The sequence below is a fragment of the Pseudorca crassidens genome, chromosome 19 (assembly GCF_039906515.1).
Source record: "Pseudorca crassidens isolate mPseCra1 chromosome 19, mPseCra1.hap1, whole genome shotgun sequence".
Classification (NCBI taxonomy): domain Eukaryota; kingdom Metazoa; phylum Chordata; class Mammalia; order Artiodactyla; family Delphinidae; genus Pseudorca; species Pseudorca crassidens.
The window spans coordinates 20,634,023-20,653,426 of record NC_090314.1 but is presented as its reverse complement, the minus strand read 5'-3'; the positions used below and the strand labels follow the sequence as shown (position 1 = coordinate 20,653,426).

At 42.1% G+C, this 19,404-nt stretch overlaps 1 protein-coding gene across 2 annotated transcripts; it reads left to right on the top strand.

The window, feature by feature from the left end:
* Positions 1 to 3,724: 3,724 nt before the first annotated feature.
* On the top strand, positions 3,725 to 18,203 carry C19H17orf75 (chromosome 19 C17orf75 homolog). Of its 2 annotated transcripts, XM_067717033.1 has the most exons (10): positions 3,727 to 4,016; positions 4,882 to 4,962; positions 7,365 to 7,490; positions 8,397 to 8,537; positions 8,783 to 8,840; positions 10,629 to 10,748; positions 11,553 to 11,617; positions 11,769 to 11,905; positions 12,933 to 13,036; positions 16,063 to 18,203. In XM_067717033.1, exons 1-10 carry the CDS (start codon positions 3,877 to 3,879, stop codon positions 16,276 to 16,278), a joined length of 1,188 nt encoding a protein of 395 aa, XP_067573134.1. In that variant the 5' UTR covers positions 3,727 to 3,876; the 3' UTR covers positions 16,279 to 18,203. The 2 variants fall into 2 exon arrangements, with proteins under 2 accessions (XP_067573135.1, XP_067573134.1); XM_067717034.1 differs by lacking the exon at positions 7,365 to 7,490 and having other exon boundaries at positions 3,725 to 4,016.
* The last annotated feature ends 1,201 nt before the right edge of the window (positions 18,204 to 19,404 follow it).

Genomic DNA, 19,404 nt, shown 5'->3' with positions numbered 1-19,404 from the left:
CCCGTCAGGCACTGCGGCCGGGGGCGGTGCCAGGCAGGGGAGGTTCACATGACGAGGCCTACGCCCTGAGTGGGCGGACACTCGCGCCAGCGGAGGGCCGGCTGCCATCTTGTCCGTGCGTCCGGTCCGGGTTCTCCCGTGCGTGCGAATTACTCCGGGTTTACTTTGTTTATAAAAGAGCCGATGATACGTAGGTGCGCCGAGACAGCGCGAATTGGAGAAAAAAAAAAAAAAAACCTCAATAGGTTACCAGAGTAATTCAAGGTAAACTACAAATAAAGGATAATTGAGACAGCGCCCTATTTTTCTTTTGTTTCATTTCCCGGATTACTCCTTTCTGTAGTAACTGTCGGATGTTTGCCTACTAAGTCGAAGAAGTCGGAGTCTTTGCCTTGTAATTCACAGATCGGTGACGGATGCGTAAACGACGCAGCGTGACCACCGCAGTGACGGAAATTCGAGGTGCTGCGGAACCTCAGAGGAGAGGAACCGTTTACAGGGCCTTGGCGGTCATTGGGGTATCGAGGAAGGTTTCCTGCAGGGTCAATGGGAGCAAACGAGGTGGAGGAGAGGGTATCTCACTCAGGGCGCAAAAAGTGCACGTCTTTGAGCCTGAGCACCTGAAAAAACGCTAGAGATAGTAGGGTTGGAGCTCGTAGTGAAGGGGCTGATGGCAAGAGATAATCCTAGGGAGGCTGGCAAAGGCGACTTCCGGAGATTCTCCAGCAGCCTGAGGAGCTGGATTTTATGCTGAAATCTCTGGGAAGCAACAGAAGAATTTTAAGAGCGCAGTTAGAGAAAAACGCAAATAAGAGTATAGCTGGTTAAGAGTCCAGTGCTTGGGTTCATTTTCCACCAGTGCCCCTGCCTATTTGCATGGCTTTGGGCAAGCCACTTAAACTTCCTCTGTCTGCACTTATAACAGAGTTTAGCATAGAGAAATAACCAGTAATGTAAATTAGATGTTACTATTAAAAGGAAAAAGTAATAGCAGATATCCATGGAGCGCTTATCGTGCGCCAGACAAGGTGGTAAGTTTTACATTACTTGTCTCAACAAACCTGTGATGGAGGTGCCATTGTTATCACGCGGTTAACATAGATGAAGAAAAAGAGGCTTAGGGGAGTTGAAGCAGGGAATTCCCTGGTGGTCCAGTGGTTAGGACTCCTCACTTGCACTGCCGAGGGTCGACCCCTGATGGGGGAACTAAGACCCCACAAGTTGCGGGGGGAGCAGCCAAAAAAGGGGGGGGGGCGGGAAGTTGAAGTAATTGACACAAAGTCACAGAGTTAGTAAGTATGAAGCTGAATTAGATTTGAGTTTTAGAAAAAATCGTTTTGCCTACAGTGGGAACAGTGGATTGGTGGAGGCTGAAAGGCAAGTCATAGAGAATGTGACAGTAATCTGGATGAGAGATGAAATTGGTCTGAAGTAGGGAGTGGTTATATATAGAAAAGCATTTATTCATTCTAACTAAAATAAAAAATAAGATAATTTTAGATGGTGCCCAGTGCTCTACCAAAAACAAAAATGAAGAAAGAAGGTGATGGAACAATATAAGGATGTCCACTCTTGCCACTCTTATTCAACATTGTACTGCAGGTCCAGCCAGGGTGATTAGGCAAGAAAAGGAAGTAAAAGGAATCCAGATTGGAATGGAACAAGTAAAACCATTTCTATTCAGAGATGGCATGAGTATGTGAATAAAAGAAAAAGCCCGCAAAGAAAAAGTAATGTGTTGAAATCCTACCCCCCAGTACCTCATAATGTGACCTTATTTGGAAATAGAGTCTTTACAGAGGTAATAATGCTAAGGTGAGGTCATTGGGGTGGACACTGGTGACTGGTGTCCTTACAAAAAGAGGAAATTTGGTTGCAGAGATAGGTATAGAAGAAAACACTATAAAGAGATAGGAAGGAGAACACTATAAATCAAGGAGAAAAACCTGGAACAGACTTTTCCCCATAGCCCTCAGAAGGAACCAACCCTGTTTTCACCTTGACTTTGGACTTCTAACCTCTAGAACTGTGGGACAATAAATTTTGTTGTTTAGGGTGCAGTGGTTAGTACTCAGCACTTTCACTGCTGGGACCCCAAGGTTCAGTCCTGCAAGCCGCACAGCCAAAAAAAAAAAAATTTTGTGTGTGTGTTTAAACCACTCAGTCTGTGGTACTTTGTTAATGGGAACCCTGGAAAACTAATACACTTGTTTGTAGAAAATTCTACGGAATACATTTTTTAAAAATCTAGAGCTAATAAGAGTTCAACAAAGTTCACAGTACAAGATCAATATACAAAAATCAATTGTACTTCTTTTTTTTTTTTTTTTTTTTTTTTTTTTTTGCCGTACGCGGGCCTCTCACTGTTGTGGCCTCTCCCGTGGCGGAGCACAGGCTCCGGACGCGCAGGCTCAGCGGCCATGGCTCACGGGCCCAGCCACTCTGCGGCATGTGGGATCTTCCCGGACCGGGGCACGAACCCGTGTCCCCTGCATCGGCAGGCGGACTCTCAACCACTGCGCCACCAGGGAAGCCCCAATTGTACTTCTATACACTAGCAACAAGCAATCTGAAAATAAAATTAAGAAAACAATTCTGGTTACAATAGCATCAAAAAGCATAAAAATTAGGAATAAATTTAACAAAAGTTCTGAACTATATTCTGGAAAACCAAAATATTGTAAGAAATTAAAGATCTAAAGAAGTGAAAAAAAAACAAAACAAAACAACCCTGAGATTAATTGTCCAATAATTTTAGGTCAACAAGTCATCCTCAATTCAATTTTGCAGTATTAAGAGTTCTAGAGGGACTTCCCTGGTGGAGCAGTAGTTAAGAATCCGCCTGCCAATGCAGGGGACACGGGTTCGATCCCTGGTCCGGGAAGATCCCACATGCCATGGAGCAACTAAGCCCGTGCACCACAACTACTGAGCCTGTGCTCTTGAGCCCACGAGCCACAACTACTGAAGCCCACGCGCCGAGAACCTGCGCTCTGCAACAAGAAAAGACAGTGCAATGAGAAGCCCGTGCACCACTCGCCGCAACTGGATAAAGCCTGCGGGCAGCAATGAAGACCCAAGGCAGCCAAAAATGAATAAATAAATAATAAAAAAAAAGAGTTCTAGAGCCAGAGTGGGTTTCAATGCCACTCTGCCACTTATTAGCTATTTTACCATGGACAAGTTAAGTAATACGGGCCTTGGTTTACTCATCTGTCAAATGGGATAATATTTACCTCATGGAGTTGTGAGAATTAAATGAGTAAGTATTTGTAAAGCACTTAGAAGGGTCCTCACACACAGAAACTGCTCCGTACATGTTAGCTATTATTTTTCTATATAAAGTTAACATGGGATATAGGTGTACTTTAATATCTTTGATATAGTGATAGGGTGAAACGTGCAAGAAAAACATGCCTAGGCGTTACAAAATCTTAAAACGAATTCAGCAAACAGTTCTTGAGCACCGTAGGCCGTGGGCTAGGACAGAGGATATAGCAGTGAATAAGCTGACATTCTACTGGGAGAGACATAGTAAACAAATACATAAGGTGGGGGCAAGTGCGATGAAGAAGAAGTAAATATAAGGGGACAGGACAGAGACTGATGGGACATCAGTAGAGGTGCGTGTGGGATGTGTTTTGCATAGGGCAGTCAAGTTCTCTCTGAGGAAGTGACGTTTCTGCAGAGACCTGAATGATGTGAGAGAAGACAGGAAAATCAGGGGACGGTCCAGCTTCCTCGCCTGAGAGCCCGGGAAACCGGCGGAACGCAGATACGCGAGGGCCGGGAGCCGGAGGAGCCGGGCCACCGAGGACTGTACGGCAGCGGGGGAGCGGTTTGGCGGGGACACAGGGCCGTTCAGTGGCCGCCGCGATGCTCCCTTCCTTGCAGGAATCGCTGGATGGGGATGAAAAGGAGCTAGAGAGCAGCGAGGAGGGTGGCTCCGCTGAGGAGCGGAGACTCGAGCCGCCGCCCAGCAGCTACTACTGTCTCTACAGCTACCGCGGAAGCAGGTGCAGCGCCCGACCGCCCTTGTGGCCCCGCCCCGGCCCCACCGCTCGGCCCCGCCGCCCGGCCCCGCAGCCCACCCCAGGTCCCGCAGCCTGGCGGCTCTCAAACGCCGTCTTCTCCCCTCCCAGCCAAGGTCTCTGGCCCTCAGGGCCCTCCTCGCCTTACGCGGTACTTCCGGGCCCCCATCCTGGACTTTTGTGCCTGGCCCTCCCATGCCTGTGCGCTCTGTCCTTAACATCTTCCAGCCCCTTCCTGTCGCCCCTGCCTTTTGTTTAGCGCAGTGCCACACACGCTCAATAATGTCAATTCCCATCCCCTGTCCTTCCTGTCATTGTCTCCCCACTTTCCTCCATCCCCAACCCGCCATCCCTACCCCCACGCCCACCTTCTAGTTACCCTCTGTCCTTGTTGCCTCTTTTCCCTCTGCCCCAGCAGACTTCCTGGGGTTCTTCTGGCCCTGTGAAGTCTGTTTTTGTTTTTGTTTTGGCCGCAGTGCGTGGCTTGGGGGATCTTATTTCCCCGACCAGGGATTGAACCCAGGCCCTCAGCAGTGAAAGTTACGAGTCCTAACCAATGGACCGCCAGGGAATTCCCTGTAAAGTCTGTTTTTAAGAGTAAATTTCCTTGACTCTTCTGGATGTTTAATTTAGCCTTTCCTCCACCCCTTAAGTGGCCTGGAGAGAGAGGGAGCTCTTGTCAGAGCTGTTTTATGGGTTTTCCCTGTCAATGGAGGCAGTGGATTCAAGCACTTCTACCTTGCAGCATTTTAGTTGACTGCCCCTATCCTGCTTGCGGGGGGTGGGGCCCCATACTCCGCTTGAGTTAGAACCCATAAGTTGATAGCTGACTTGCTTTTGCGGCATGCAGATTGGCACAGCAGCGAGCGGACAGTGATGATGGAAGCCCAAGTGGCACAAATGCAGAAACTCCCTCTGGTGATGATTTCAGGTAAAAACAGCTTGGCCATATCCCGCGTATGTGCTTTTCTCTTAAGGGCATCTCTGGCCTGCAGATGTCAGTGGGTACCCTGTCTCCACGCAGCTTTCCCTGAGTCAAACCATCAAGCCCACCTCTCCCCTAGGAACCTCATCTTGATTTTATTACTTCATTTAGTCAAGGCTGGGGCAGATCCAAATACCCTTGTGATTAGCCCCAGGGTGATTAGCCACACCGTTAATCTGAGCTTCTTGATTGGAACTCCAGTAAATATTCAATATAAGTATCAAGAAATTTAAAATCCTCCTTTCCCCCCCGCATTGAATACCCTTTCATAGCTCCTCTGCTGCACGCTACAGTGTAAACTCCAGGATAGCAGCGATTGCTGTCTCTTTTGTTCATCGATGTCTCCCTACCTAGTACCTTGAGTGGTACCTGGCACAGGGTAGATATTTAATATATACTTATATATATATATATATATGAATGAATGAACCTCAACACTTGTTGGATGCAAAGTGGAGTATAAAACAAAATTATGTTCACTGAGTGACTGGATGATGGATGATTTAAGGAATTTTTCAGGTACTGTAATAGAACTGTGGAGATATATATATATATATATATATTTAAGTCCTCATTTTTAGAGATACCTAATGAGAAATTTAGGGATGAAATAATATGATTCCAGAAACTTGCTTCAAAATAAGTCTGGGAAGTGGGAGGTATGGACAACATGGGAGTACAGGTGAAACAAGATTTTTTTAAAAATAATTTTTATTGCAGTATAGTTGATTTACAATGTTGTGTTAGTTTCAGGTGGACAGCAAAGTGAATCAGTTATATGTATACATATAACCACTCTTTTTTAGATTCTTTTCCCATATAGGCTATTACAGAGTATTGAGTAGAGTTCTCTGTGCTATATACTAGGTCTTTTTTCGTTATCTATTTTATATATAGTAGTGTGTAAAAGTCAATCCCAATCTCCAAATTTATCCCCGCCACCAAGTGAAACAAGATTGCCCATAAGCTGATAATTGTCAAAACTGGGTGGTAGGTACATGTGGGTTCATTATACTATTCTCTCTACTTTTTATATGTTTGAAATTTTCCATAACATGAAACCAAAGATGTGAGGCGTACTGGGTTTATATTTTATATTGGGAAGTTTGATGACAGAAAAGCTTTTCTTCCTGCATATTCAATTTATAGTTTCTGTTTATATTCTAATCTCAACCAAACTGAAGTGTTTATGTTTAGCTCATAAATGATCACTAAGCTGGTGTGTTTATTCATGGGTAGTAGGTAGTTGGAGGATTGAGGAAAGAAGAGGAGGCATGAAATAGTGATCTCGAGGGACTTCCCTGGTGGCACAGTGGTTAAGAATCCGCCTGCCAATGCAGGGGACACAGGTTCAAGCCCTGGTCTGGGAAGATCCCACATGCCGTGAAGCAACTAAGCCATGTGTCCCACAACTACTGAGCCTGTGCTCTAGAGCCCGCGAGCCACAACTACTGAAGCCCGCGTGCCTAGAGCCCGTGCTCTGCAACAAGAGAAGCCACCGCAATGAGAAGCCCGCGTACTGCAACGAAGAGTAGCCCCCGCTCGCCACAACTAGAGAAAGCCCACGCTCAGCAACGAAGACCCAATGCAGCCAAAATTAATTAATTTAAAGAAAAATAGAGATGTCAAAGAGTTGAGAATGAGTGAACCAGGAAATGTGATAGCTGGGCAGCAGTAGGGCCCACTGGAGGCTAGTGGTCATTTATTTATGTATGTATGTATGTATGTATTTTGGCTGTGCTGCACGGCTTGCAGGATCTTAGTTCCCCGACCAGGGATTGAACCCGGGCCCACGGCAGTGAAACCACCAACCTAACCGCTGGACCACCAGGAAATTCCTAGTGGTCATTAATTTAAAATGAGACTAGACACTGTGGATATGGGTTTTTGTCCAACCACATTCAGCTGCATAGGTGCAGATGCAGAGTAGGTAGAGAGCTGGACTAACCAGGGCTGAAGTTTTGCTAAGTAGGTACAGGGAGGTGAAAGGGGGGTTGAATGAGAATGTGTGCAGGGGTGTGATTACAATGACTGGAATTTAAGCTTGGTAAGGAGGAAGAAGATGAGGATGAGAAACTTGAGGCTGCTGTGAAAAAGATATAAGGTCAGTGGCTTGGGGGTCCCAGTGGAGTCATAATACTAGAGAGAATGAGCTGGAAAGAGAACTATTTTAAATGGATGAGGTAGATCATACTTGGTGATATACATTCCTAGAAGCCTCACCAACAGGAGTCAGATAGAAAGCATTGCCGAGTCCTTAGTGAGGGCTTTTAGCGATGTCCTGTCTGACTTGCGGGGTGTAAATGCAGAGTCCACTGGTAAGGAACGTGTGTCTTTCATTTGTCAAGCCTCTCCTTGGCGGATACTAATCTACCATCTGAATTGGAGCCAGAGCTGTGCAGTTTCATTGCTAAGCGTCTTTCTAAGGGAGCAGTCTTTGAAGGGCTGGGTAATGTTGCATCTGTGGAGCTGAGGTAAGTATAAAATGTGCTGTATCCTGAGATTTTATTTCTGAGCTAAATATGAGAAGTGGTGAGAAACTCCAAAAGATCAGTACCTACTAGACCTGCAAAGTTCATCTTTGTTCCCTGGCAGCTGAGCACTGGGCCTCACATTTTTGTGGAATGGAATTAACTGAACGGCAGAGGCTCTGCCTCCTCGGTGTACATATTTAGTCTTGTACTTGGAAGAGAAGAGCTCATTACCAGAACTATAACTGTATACTTTACAGTGGTAAAGGGCTTTCACAAACTTCAATGCCATTCTCCTTGCAAAGGGGTGATAAAGCAGATACTCTTACTTCCATTTTCACATGAAGTAATAAACTCAGAGAAGTTGAGGTCCCAAGGCTGGTCACATTGATGGAATTCAGGCTTAAATATAGGTGTCCTCAGTTGAATTCCAGCCATCTTTCTACTACACCCCTTGATTGTAGTTCACTTCAGACCATGATATTGGCATCAAGTCCTCTCAGGAGTATGAGGCCACATACCAAAGATAAGGCCATCGGATAAACACTTCACATCTGCCCGGAGCTTCAGTGATTCATGAAGGTTTAGGGGAGGGAGAAAAGATGATTATATTTATGTGAACATGGAAAAACTATGAACAAGAGTGAAATTTGCATGAATTTTTCACATAAGACAGGAGAATTCAAAGAAATTCCATGTTTGTTAGGTGCTGCTTTAGCTAAAGCCCATTATGGTATACGTTCATTTTCCTCTGTTGTTACAAGTAAACCAAGAAGTCTGGGAAGCTCTGACCTACTGAGCAACCTAATGGTATTGCCAGATAAGGATGACCAGGCCTCAGAGGAGTCTACAGAACTACGTGCATGAGTTATCAAAATAATACATTTAACCTTTTTCTTTCTGTTCTAGAACTCCAGGTTACCGAGTTGGTTGTTATTACTGCCTTTTCCAACAAGAAAAACTGCTTTCCCAAACAACAACAGACTCTGAACATAACTGTTCAGAGTATGTGGTCTGCTTTTTAGGAGGGTCTGAAAAAGGACTTGAGCTATATCCTTTCTTTGGTCTTTGAGGGTATCAGGAAGGAAAGTGTTTGCAGGCAAGTAGAGGATTATTACTAGCAACGTCCGCAAAGGTTTTCTACCTCTTATGCATTAACTCCAATTTCAGACCTCCGTACGACCAGTTTGTCTTGGCTTGTTTTAATTGACAGTTATTTGAGAGATTTTTATATTACCTATTGAGAAATAAAACCCTTTCTTGATTCATCCTTTATTGCTTCCTTAAGAACATACTTTCAGGCTTGAATTGGACAAGTATATTCAAGGGCTGAAAAATAACATGAACTGTGAGGTAAGATGATTGCATTAATCTTTTTTAAAAGAGTTTCATTCCTTATTTTTTAATATTTATTATTTATTTGGTTGTGCCGGGTCTTAGTTGCAGCACGCGGGATCTAGTTCCCTGACCAGGGGTTGATCCTGGGCCCCCTGCATTGGGAGTGTGCAGTCTTAACCGCTGGACCACCAGGGAAGTCCCTGCGTTAATATTTTTAAAGACTGAGATGATTAACATTATGCGACCGCTATACTTGTCAAATCATCCAAGTGGACACAAACACGTAGAAATTCTGAAAATGTGCTACTTTGCGGGCTAAAAGAAAGGTGCTTGGGGGCTTCCCTGGTGGTGCAGTGGTTAAGAATCCGCCTGCCAATGCAGGGGACACGGGTTCGAGCCCTGGTCCGGGAAGATCCCACATGCCGCGGAGCACCTAAGCCCGTGTGCCACAAGTACTGAACCTGCGCTCTAGAGCCCGTGCACCGCAACTACTGAGCCCGCGTGTCTAGAACCCGTGCTCCACAACAAGAGAAGCCACCGCAATGAGAAGCCCGCGCACCACAATGAAGAGTAGCCCCCACTCCACACAACTAGAGAAAGCCCGCGTGCAGCAATGAAGACCCAACGCAGCCAAAAATACATAAATTAATTTTAAATGGATTTGTTTTAAAAAAAGAAGGAAAAAAAAGAAAGGTGCTTGTTAAGGGAAGCAGGGAACATAGTCGTATAAGTGCTGTATGTTTCACAAGACTGCTTCTGAAGTTTTGCATCTATGAAAAATTCAATTAAATTCAAAGGTATATAGTAACATGCCAAGCGAGGAAGATGACGTTCTTTTCCCAATTTCTAGACACATAAGATTTATATTCTGGTCAGAACTAATGGCCCACAAAGCCTCTGGCACCAAAGACATGCTATGCAATGGGATGACTGTCCTTGAACTCAACCTCAAAGATTTTTAGAAACATCCCAGTTTTCATTAATCGATCTTTTATGAATTAGATACCTCCGTATCAATTCCTTTATCCATACCTTTTAAAAACTATGTGTTTGGTTGGTGGCAGTAAAGTCATAACTCTTAAAATTTACTCCCCATTACACGTGGTAATAATTCCTTTCTTTCACTTGTGCATGTGCTTACAAGACACTGCAGGAGGGGAAAGGATAGCATAGGAGTGAGCTGGGGTTACGAGTCTAGGGGGAGCTGCTCTCCCAGGCTGGAGCTCTCCCTCCAGCCCCAGGGAGCAGCACAGCCAAGGAAGCCAAATGAGCTCCTGGCAGCGTGTCTGACACCCGGAGTGGGCTTGAGTGTTTTGATGCGATGACTTGTATCCTTCCCTGTTCGCATTTCGAGTGTGAACGAACTGTCTGCATTCTTTCATTCAACAGGCACTTTATAAGCTCATCCATGGACATTTCAGACGCTGTGCCAGGTGCTGGGGAGATGAGGATTATTAAGAGAGTATCTCCAAGAGTTCACAGTACAGTGGGAGGAGATTGACATGTAAATGCCCCAACTCCTTTCAGTGAAGAAATAGCATGGAACCCTATTAATTCAGTCTCTTCATTTTATGTAACGCATTTCTTAGTGTGTTTTTAAGAAATGCAGTACTGAATTAATCCCCACTCTGCCCAACAAGCCCAGCAAAGTTATATCACAATTCCTTTTTTAAAATTTGTGGTGTTAGCTTAAAAGAAGGTGTCTGTCCCCAGTTCTTTTCACTGTCAAGAGTATCATGAAGAAAATGTTAAGTCCAAGGTGAAGGCTGATATCAAAGCAAATGACATTCTCTCTTGATCTAGGAAAGGGGTGGGGAGAACCACGTACAGTCCTACCTGAGCAGCTGGTTTGAGGATGTTGTATGCCCAATCCAAAGGGTGGTTCATCTCTTTCAGGAGCAGCTTACCTTTCTGCTACATGCTGTAAGTATTGCCCAAACAAAAGCATTTCCTTAATTGAGAATCACTTTGGCCAAGTTTGGATTATTTAAAGACATACTTATTTTCTCTGAACATTACCTTCCCCCCGAATATTCATTCAGACAATGCCTGCATTAGGATAGACCACACTCTATTTATTCAGATCTAGAAAGTTACACTACTAAGGTAGAATTGCAAATACTGAGTCTTCTAATAAGATAAAACGTTTTAAAATAATTACCTTTTTGTTTTGGCCGCGCTGCACAGCTTATGCGATCTTGGTTCCCTGACCAGGGATTGAACCTGGGCCACGGCAGTGAAAGCCCTGAATCCTAACCACTAGACCAGCAGGGAACTCCCTAAAATAATTACCCTTTGAAGTGATCTGGAAGAGGTGTAATTTCCAAAATAATTTGAGAAGGAAAATGGAAATCAAAAGGGATTTTACCTATATAAAAATGTCCAAATAAAAAATGAAAAATTCACTAAAATATCTAGACAATGGGGTAGGCTTGAGTAAATGGCCAGGTTTTTCATGTAAATATGTGGTAGGTAGATGCAGCTGAGGCTGGATGGCCCCACAAGCCCAGGTGGTGAAGCCAGATTTCAGACCATTAGTGATCTGAACAAGGATTAGTGATCTGAACAGCAACAGCTGAACAAGGCTCTGGAGAGCTCCCGGACAGTGCCGAGCAAGCATCGTCTAGCGTGGTGGTTATTGGGGGAGGTGATGTTTAGTCACAAGTGGCTGTGCAACAAGGAAAACTGGAATACATGTATCAGTTAGGCTTTATTTTTCTCTCATAGGCTCTGAGTTATACTCCTGTTGAGGTTAAAGAATCAGATGAAAAAACAAAGAGAGACATTCACAGGTAAAGAACAGTTTTGCAAAGAGAACCTTTTCCACAGCAAGCCTGATGTTTATGTTTTTAACACCCACCCCCACTCCCAATGCAGAATGAATTTGCTTCCTCCCTCCCATCCTATAATATAGTTTGTGCAAAAGGATTGTGTGTGTGGCAGGTTTCTGAGTGTGGCCAGTCTCCAAGGCCTTATTCACGAAGGCACCATGACGTCTTTGTGCATGGCCATGACGGAGGAGCAGCATAAGTCTGTGATCATCGATTGTAGTAGCTCCCAGCCTCAGTTCCACAATGCAGGTGAGCCAACAACCCCGGGAGCAGGCTTGTGAATCTCCTTTTTTGCGCTGAGAACAAATGATGCAAACTTATCCTTCCTGTCTTGTGCAGTTTTACATGTTTATCCCCAAATCACCAAAAACAATAGCGGTTCTAGAAACGTGGAAATCATGTCATGCCTAGCAATTCTTCTCCTAGGTATATAGAGAACTCTTGTACATGTACACAAGGAGACAAATACAAGATGTTCATAAGGGCACTGTTTGAAATAGCAAAGAACTGAAAGCAACTTAAGTGTCTGTCAACAGGAGAATTGATAAACTGCTCTATTCATACAATGGAATACTATATAGCCGTGACAATGAGTGAACTAGAGCTATATGTCTCAGTATAGCACACAAATGTATTATATAATGCAAGAGCCATTAAAGAAAAATACAGTTTTAACATATGCAAAATAATACTATATAGGGCTTATAGATAAAGTATGTGGCAAAAGTTTATAGAAAGACATGGGCATGATAATTCTTTCTGATGGGAAAGGAAGGGGATGCGATTGGGAAGAGGCACACGGGAACTTCAACCATTTTGGTATTTCTTAACCAGGTGGTGAGTTAAGTTTTTTTAGACCATTATAGAAGTCTTAAATAATTCATTATAAGAGTTTTTATAAAGGAGGAAAGAATATCTTGATGTATACAAATATTGAATCATTATGTTGTGCACCTGAAACTAATATGTCAATTACACCTCAATTTAAAAAAAGAAAATAGGGCTTCCCTGGTGGCGCAGTGGTTGAGAATCTGCCTGCCGATGTAGGGGACACGGGTTCGTGTCCCGGTCTGGGAAGATCCCACATGCCGCGAAGCGGCTGGGCCCGTGAGCCATGGCCGCTGAGCCTGCGCATCCGGAGCCTGTGCTCCGCAGTGGGAGAGGCCACAACAGTGAAAGGCCTGTGTACCGCGAAAGAAAGAAAATAAATAAAAAGAAAGGAAGAATAAATGTCTTGTGATTTCACTTTTATTTATTTTTCTAAAATATTTTATAGGAAGCAATCGGTTTTGTGAGGATTGGATGCAGGCTTTTTTGAATGGTGCTGAAGGAGGTAACCCTTTTCTTTTTCGACAAGTCCTGGAGAACTTTAAACTAAAGGTAACTAATTGGCTGTGTGCCAAGTGCCACGCATAGTCTTTGTCTGAACTGTAATTAGTACTGGTGACTGAGTAACAAATCTGCTTTATAGCTATGATGCCATTCTCAAAACTAGAATCCTCAGTGCCAGTTTTCCCGTACCCAGTGACGACTGGGTACCTAAACTTTTCATCTTTGCTAATCTGACAGGGTGACGATGGTATATCAGTGTTTTTATTTGCTTTATTTATTTATTTATTTTTATTTTTTGGTTGTGTCGGGTCTTAGTTGCAGAGCGTGGGCTCTTCATTGCGGTGTGCGGGCTCTCTGGTTGTGGCGCGCGGGCTTAGTTGCCCCACAGCACGTGGGATCTTAGTCCCCTGACCAGGGATCGAACCAGCGTCCCCTGCATTGCAAGACAGATTCTTAACCACTGGACCACCAGGGAAGTCCTTTTATTTGCATTTAAAAATTTCAGTTTATTTCAACCAAAACCAAAACAGTTCACCCATTTCTCCCACTCCCTACCTCCTGCCTCTGGTGGCTACCAGTCTGTTCTTGAAGTCTATGAGCTTGTTTTTTTGTTTTTTTGTTTTTTAACTCTATATATATTTGGATTCCACATGTAGAAGAGATCGTGTGGTATTTGTCTTTCTCTGTCGGACTTGTTTCACTTAGCATGATGCCCTTGAGGTCCATCCGCGTTGTCACCGATGGCAGGATCTCATTCTTTTTCATGGCCGAGTGGTATTCCACTGGGTATATATACCACAGTTTCTTTGTCTGCTTATCCGTCAGTGGACACTTGGGTTCTTCGGTGATGCCGCAGGGAACGTGAGGGTGCAGATACCTTTTTGAATAGGTGTTTTGTTTTCTTCAGGGAGATGCAGGAGCATTGCTGGATCGTATTTTTTTCATTTGGATTATTACCTTAGGGTATATTCCCTAACGTGGGATTACCAAGTCAAAGGGTTTGAATGCTTTGGTTCCTCTTACAAATTGCCAGCTTGCACTTCAGAAAAATAGGAACAAATTACAGAATGGCCAGCAATGTGTGTGGGTTTTCTATGCAGAACCTAATACAACAGGTTTTTATCAATCTTATTTATTTTTATTAACTTAATACTGGCACTCCATAGCTGTTCAAATCTGTCTTTAATTATTATTCAGGCTGAACATTTTTCATGTTAGTTTACTATTTACAAATAAACAAACAAAAAGACACATTTCAATGGAGCAAATCTATCCACTGTGATATAGCGACATTATAAATTGTAAAGGCAATACTAATGAAAAATGTTACCTGTCATTCTTTATATGTAAACAATATCTTTATTTTATTTATTTATTTATTTATTGGTGTTTTTATTTATTTTATTTATTTTTTTTAACATCTTTATTGGGGTATAATTTGCTTTACAATGGTGTGTTAGTTTCTGCTTTATAACAAAGTGAATCGGTTATACCTATACATATGTTCCCATATCTCTTCCCTCTTGCGTCTCCCTCCCTCCCACCCTCCCTATCTCACCCCTCCAGGCGGTCACAAAGCACCGAGCCGACATCCCTGTGCCATGCGGCTGCTTCCCACTAGCTATCTACCTTACGTTTGTTAGTGTGTATATGTCCATGCGTCTCTCTTGCCCTGTCACAGCTCACCCTTCCCCCTCCCCATAGCCTCAAGTCCGTTCTCCAGTAGGTCTGTGTCTTTATTCCTGTCTTACCCCTAGGTTCTTCATGACATTTTTTTTTCTTCTTAAATTCCATATATATGTGTTAGCATACGATATTTGTCTTTTTCTTTCTGACTTAATTCATCTGTATGACAGACTCTAGGTCTATCCACCTCATTATAAATAGCTCAGTTTCGTTTCTTTTTATGGCTGAGTAATATTCCATTGTATATATGTGCCACATCTTCTTTATCCATTCATCCGATGATGGGCACTTAGGTTGTTTCCATCTCCGGGCTATTGTAAATAGAGCTGCAATGAACATTTTGGTACATGACTCTTTTTGAATTACGGTTTTCTCAGGTTATATGCCCAGTAGTGGTATTGCTGGGTCATATGGTATTTCTATTTTTAGTTTTTTACGGAACCTCCATACTGTTCTCCATAGTGGCTGTATCAATTTACATTCCCACCAAGAGTGTATGAGGGTTCCCTTTTCTCCATACCCTCTCCAGCATTTATTGTTTGTAGGTTTTTTGATGATGGCCATTCTGACTGGTGTGAGATGATATCTCATTGTAGTTTTGATTTGCATTTCTCTAATGATTAATGATGTTGAGCATTCTTTCATGTGTTTGTTGGCAGTCTGTATATCTTTTTTGGAGAAATGTCTATTTAGGTCTTTTGCCCATTTTTGGATTGGGTTGTTTGTTTTTTTGTTATTGAGCTGCATGAGCTGCTTGTAAATTTTGGAGATTAATCCTTTGTCAGTTGCTTCATTTGCAAATATGTTCTCCCATTCTGAGGGTTGTCTTTTGGTCTTGTTTATGGTTTCCTAATTGTCAGTAGAGTCCGGGTCTTAACCATAAATTTGCATTATTCTGTATCTATTTTGTACCATAAGCCTTATTGACAATAATTAAAATAAGTTTTTAAAAACAAACACGAACTAGAATCCTCAAAAGGCATTCCATTTGTATTTTTCAGTGGCTTCTGCATATGTACCATTGCATATCCAGTTAATTGGATTGAATGCTTGCTTATATTTCAAGGACTTCAGTCTTGTAATTCGTGACATATCTTAGTTGGAAAGCACAAAAAAAGGAGTTCCATGCCTAAGGGTTCAAAATTTTGGTGGGGAGGCATGTTGTCACCTTATTTAGGAGATTTGTAAAGTATTTTTACTTTATATATATAAAAGATTTTGTTCTACCGAGGGCAAAGCATATTAGCAATAAAAATAATGAAAATATTCAAAAATAAAAAGCAAACATTTCAGTAACATATGTTGAGTTCTCAGCTGGATAGGAGATCTTTTTCAGGCTTCATTATTATCTCACTAAACACACATTTAACTGGGTAATCTTTTTCTAGGCCATACAAGACACAAATAATTTGAAGAGATTTATCCGGCAGGCAGAAATGAATCATTATGCTTTGTTTAAATGTTACATGTTCCTAAAGAACTGTGGTAGTGGAGATATCCTTTTGAAGATTGTTAAAGTGGAACACGAAGAAATGCCCGAAGCCAAAAGTGTGGTAGCTGTCCTGGAAGAATTTATGAAAGAAGCTCCTACCCAAAGTTTTTGATCACATGTTTTGAGATGATTATATTGTGAAGTTATGCAAGCCTTGGTGTTTGAAATTGCAGTTGTTATAACTGTCATAGGATTGCTATTTCAGATTATTTGAAACATTCTAGGTTTTTTCATGTTGTACTTTTAAGATTAAACCTAATAAGACATATAAATCTGATGCAAGTCTTCACTGAGCCCTAGATAGGTGTGTGTTAGAGTTGTGAAAATTTTACATTTGCTGGTCTCATAAATTCTAGACTTCAGGGAGTTGTTCCTTAAAAAACTTCAGAGGTGATTTTGTGGCTTCTGTGAGGAGTTTGCTGCAGTATTTAGCAACTTTTCCTCCCAGAAAAATGATAATACTTCTTTCTCAACGTACTATAGCTTCTTTTAAAAAAAGTACTCCTAGTTTTAGGACAGATTAACACCACGACACCATTTCAAAAACAGATCTGTGCATCCTGTGGGTGCTTGATCGACTTTTTTTGTCTGATTGATGATGGATGATGAAGCCAGATTTCGTGTCAATATGCAAATAAATCATGAGTGTGTAGGGAGGTAAATGAGCTTTAAAAATAGATGTACTAGCTTCAAGATAAAACATTATCTCTGATGGAAAGCTACTGCAGAAGTGGCCCCATCACTTTTCTTCATTTGTTCACAGGTATTTGCCAAGAGCCTATATTTTCTTTTTTCTTTCAGACGAAAATGCTGGATTTTTTAAACAGAGGGTTAAAAAAGAAACAAAGTACATAAATTGTACAAGCAAATGTAACAGAGATTCTTCATGTCAGGGTTAATCATTGCTTTTAGTTTTTTGTACATTTGTTGCAAGCCTTAAATTGTTTTATTCTGAATCAATTGAAAGTGTTCTCAGAGCCGTTTATAATTCCCATGGAAGCCAACTGTAGCTACACACATATGACTGCAGTTTGTTCTGCTTAGCTCTTTAATAAATCCATTTGATAATGATTTTTGTTTAGAAGATCAGAAGTCTTGTGTCCTCACTGCCCTCAGGATGCCCAGAGGAACACAAGCCCATAAAAGTCCTCTCCTACACTCATCTAAATTCACATTAAGTGCTGAGTTTTAACTTTCCAAATGACTGACAATGGCCTTCTGCTTTCTCTTATACTGAAGTCTAGAGACATGACTCACTGAGCCATTTCTTTTCTTTAATGAGAAATATAATTCAGGATCCTCATAAAGGCTTTCATATGGTTTTAAACTTTAATAACTTGGATCATAGTCAGTGTAGAAAAAAAAAATCCAAGTAGCATCTTTTTTATAGCATTAAATTCAGAATGACTATGGAAAACAAGCGATTTTATGGCATAGCCCTTGAATCTTTTTCTAATGTAGTGTTGCCCACTTGGAAATCAAATTTTTAAATAAACAATGTTAAGACATCAACATTTTGAGTCTGGAAAACATATTTTTCATTTTCAAATTCACATATCATTCAAGAGTCCATGTTGTAAATAGCATTTAAAAGCAAATGTATTACCTGCTTCAAGTCATTTATGGATAGAGTCAAGGCATAATTACATATTCTTTATATGTACTTTTATATATACTTTTTGTAATGTAAGCTCACCACATTACACAGTTATATATAAAACAGTCTTATTTTAAAAGTGTATGATGAACTGTATATCACTACTGTAGACAAGGAAAATAGTGACATGGAGTTGAATATCTTGTGGGCCATGAGAAGAAACTCAAAGAGCTCATGACCAAAAACATGTACTGTATTCAAATTTTAATAAGCTAATATATTAACTTTTAAAGTTTTAAAAAGCATTTGTTCAAGTGTGGAATACATTATGTATTATTTGTGTGCTATACACAGGAAATGTATGTTTGTCACATATCAAAAATGGTCTCAATTTATCTGTAATTATATTTATAATAATAAAACAACTTAGCTTCTCACCAGCACAGTCATTTTTATTCAGTGAGCTCAATTCTCCAGCCTGACATTTTTAGTAATTCACAACAAGTTTATGGGGGAAATTATACTCGTTAGGCTAAGGAGTTTGTTGAAGATCAAATCACCTGCTGGGAGACACCTTTCTGCATCTTGCAGGAGGCATCAGGCAGAGTGTAGGAGCAATTTCCATCACAATGTTTTATTCATTGTCCAGTAAAGTTTACCTTTCGAACTCAATAACCCAAGTCAATTCCTTTCACTCTCATTCATTATTAACCATGACAGAATGCCTCTCCTTTACCAGAGGATTCCTTATACCAGATGCCAGAAAAGCCTGCCATCTCAGAAATAAGATTCAGTTACTAGGACTACATTTTCCTAACCATGTGTCTTCTTAGTAATGGAAACCCCACTGGCTTCAATGAAGTCTTTCCATTTGGAGGTCTAAGAAGGCAGCTCCAGTCCTACATCTGCTAAACTTCTTAAATGTGCCTCTTGGACTTCATACCACTCTGCGCTGGCATAAATGCTAGATGCTGGAAATTGGGGGTGATAGGGGGTGATAGCTGCTGATTTTCTTGTGACCTACCTCTGGGAGGGCTGACAAAACGGAGATCCTGTTAAGTGAACACCGAGTTAATGTTCCAAGGCTCACGGCTGTGACCGATGGCCCTAGGCCCAGGGCAATGAGACTGGCTCTTTAAACAAACACCCTGATGCTTCTACAAACTTAGTGTCCTTAAAGTTCTATACAAACACCCGAAGGCTAAGAACACGAACTTTGGAACCAGGCAGTCTTGGGTGTGATCCTACTAGCAAGTTACTGAACTTCTCTAAGCCTTCCCCTCACGTGTCAATACGGGTGTACTTATACCCACTTCACACCAAGTAGCTGTGCAATTAAATGAGAGTAAGATTGAAAGTGCCTCTCGCCCAGTGCCCTGGCACGTAGTAGGTACCCAGTAAATGGTCTTCATAATTACCTCATTATCGGTAAACATTAAGTAATGGGAAGAAAGAATCTTCCCATTACTTAATGGTAGAAGGGAGGAAGGGAGGAAGCCGAAGAGTGAAGAAGGAAGTGATAAGAGGCCAAGTCCAAAGCTGGCTTAACGACTTCTGGCTGCCAGGGAGCTTACCTTTAACTGCCTCGGGTGTCGGAACCTGGAACTGAGTCCTGGGAACACGGCTGCTGACAGGGTCCAG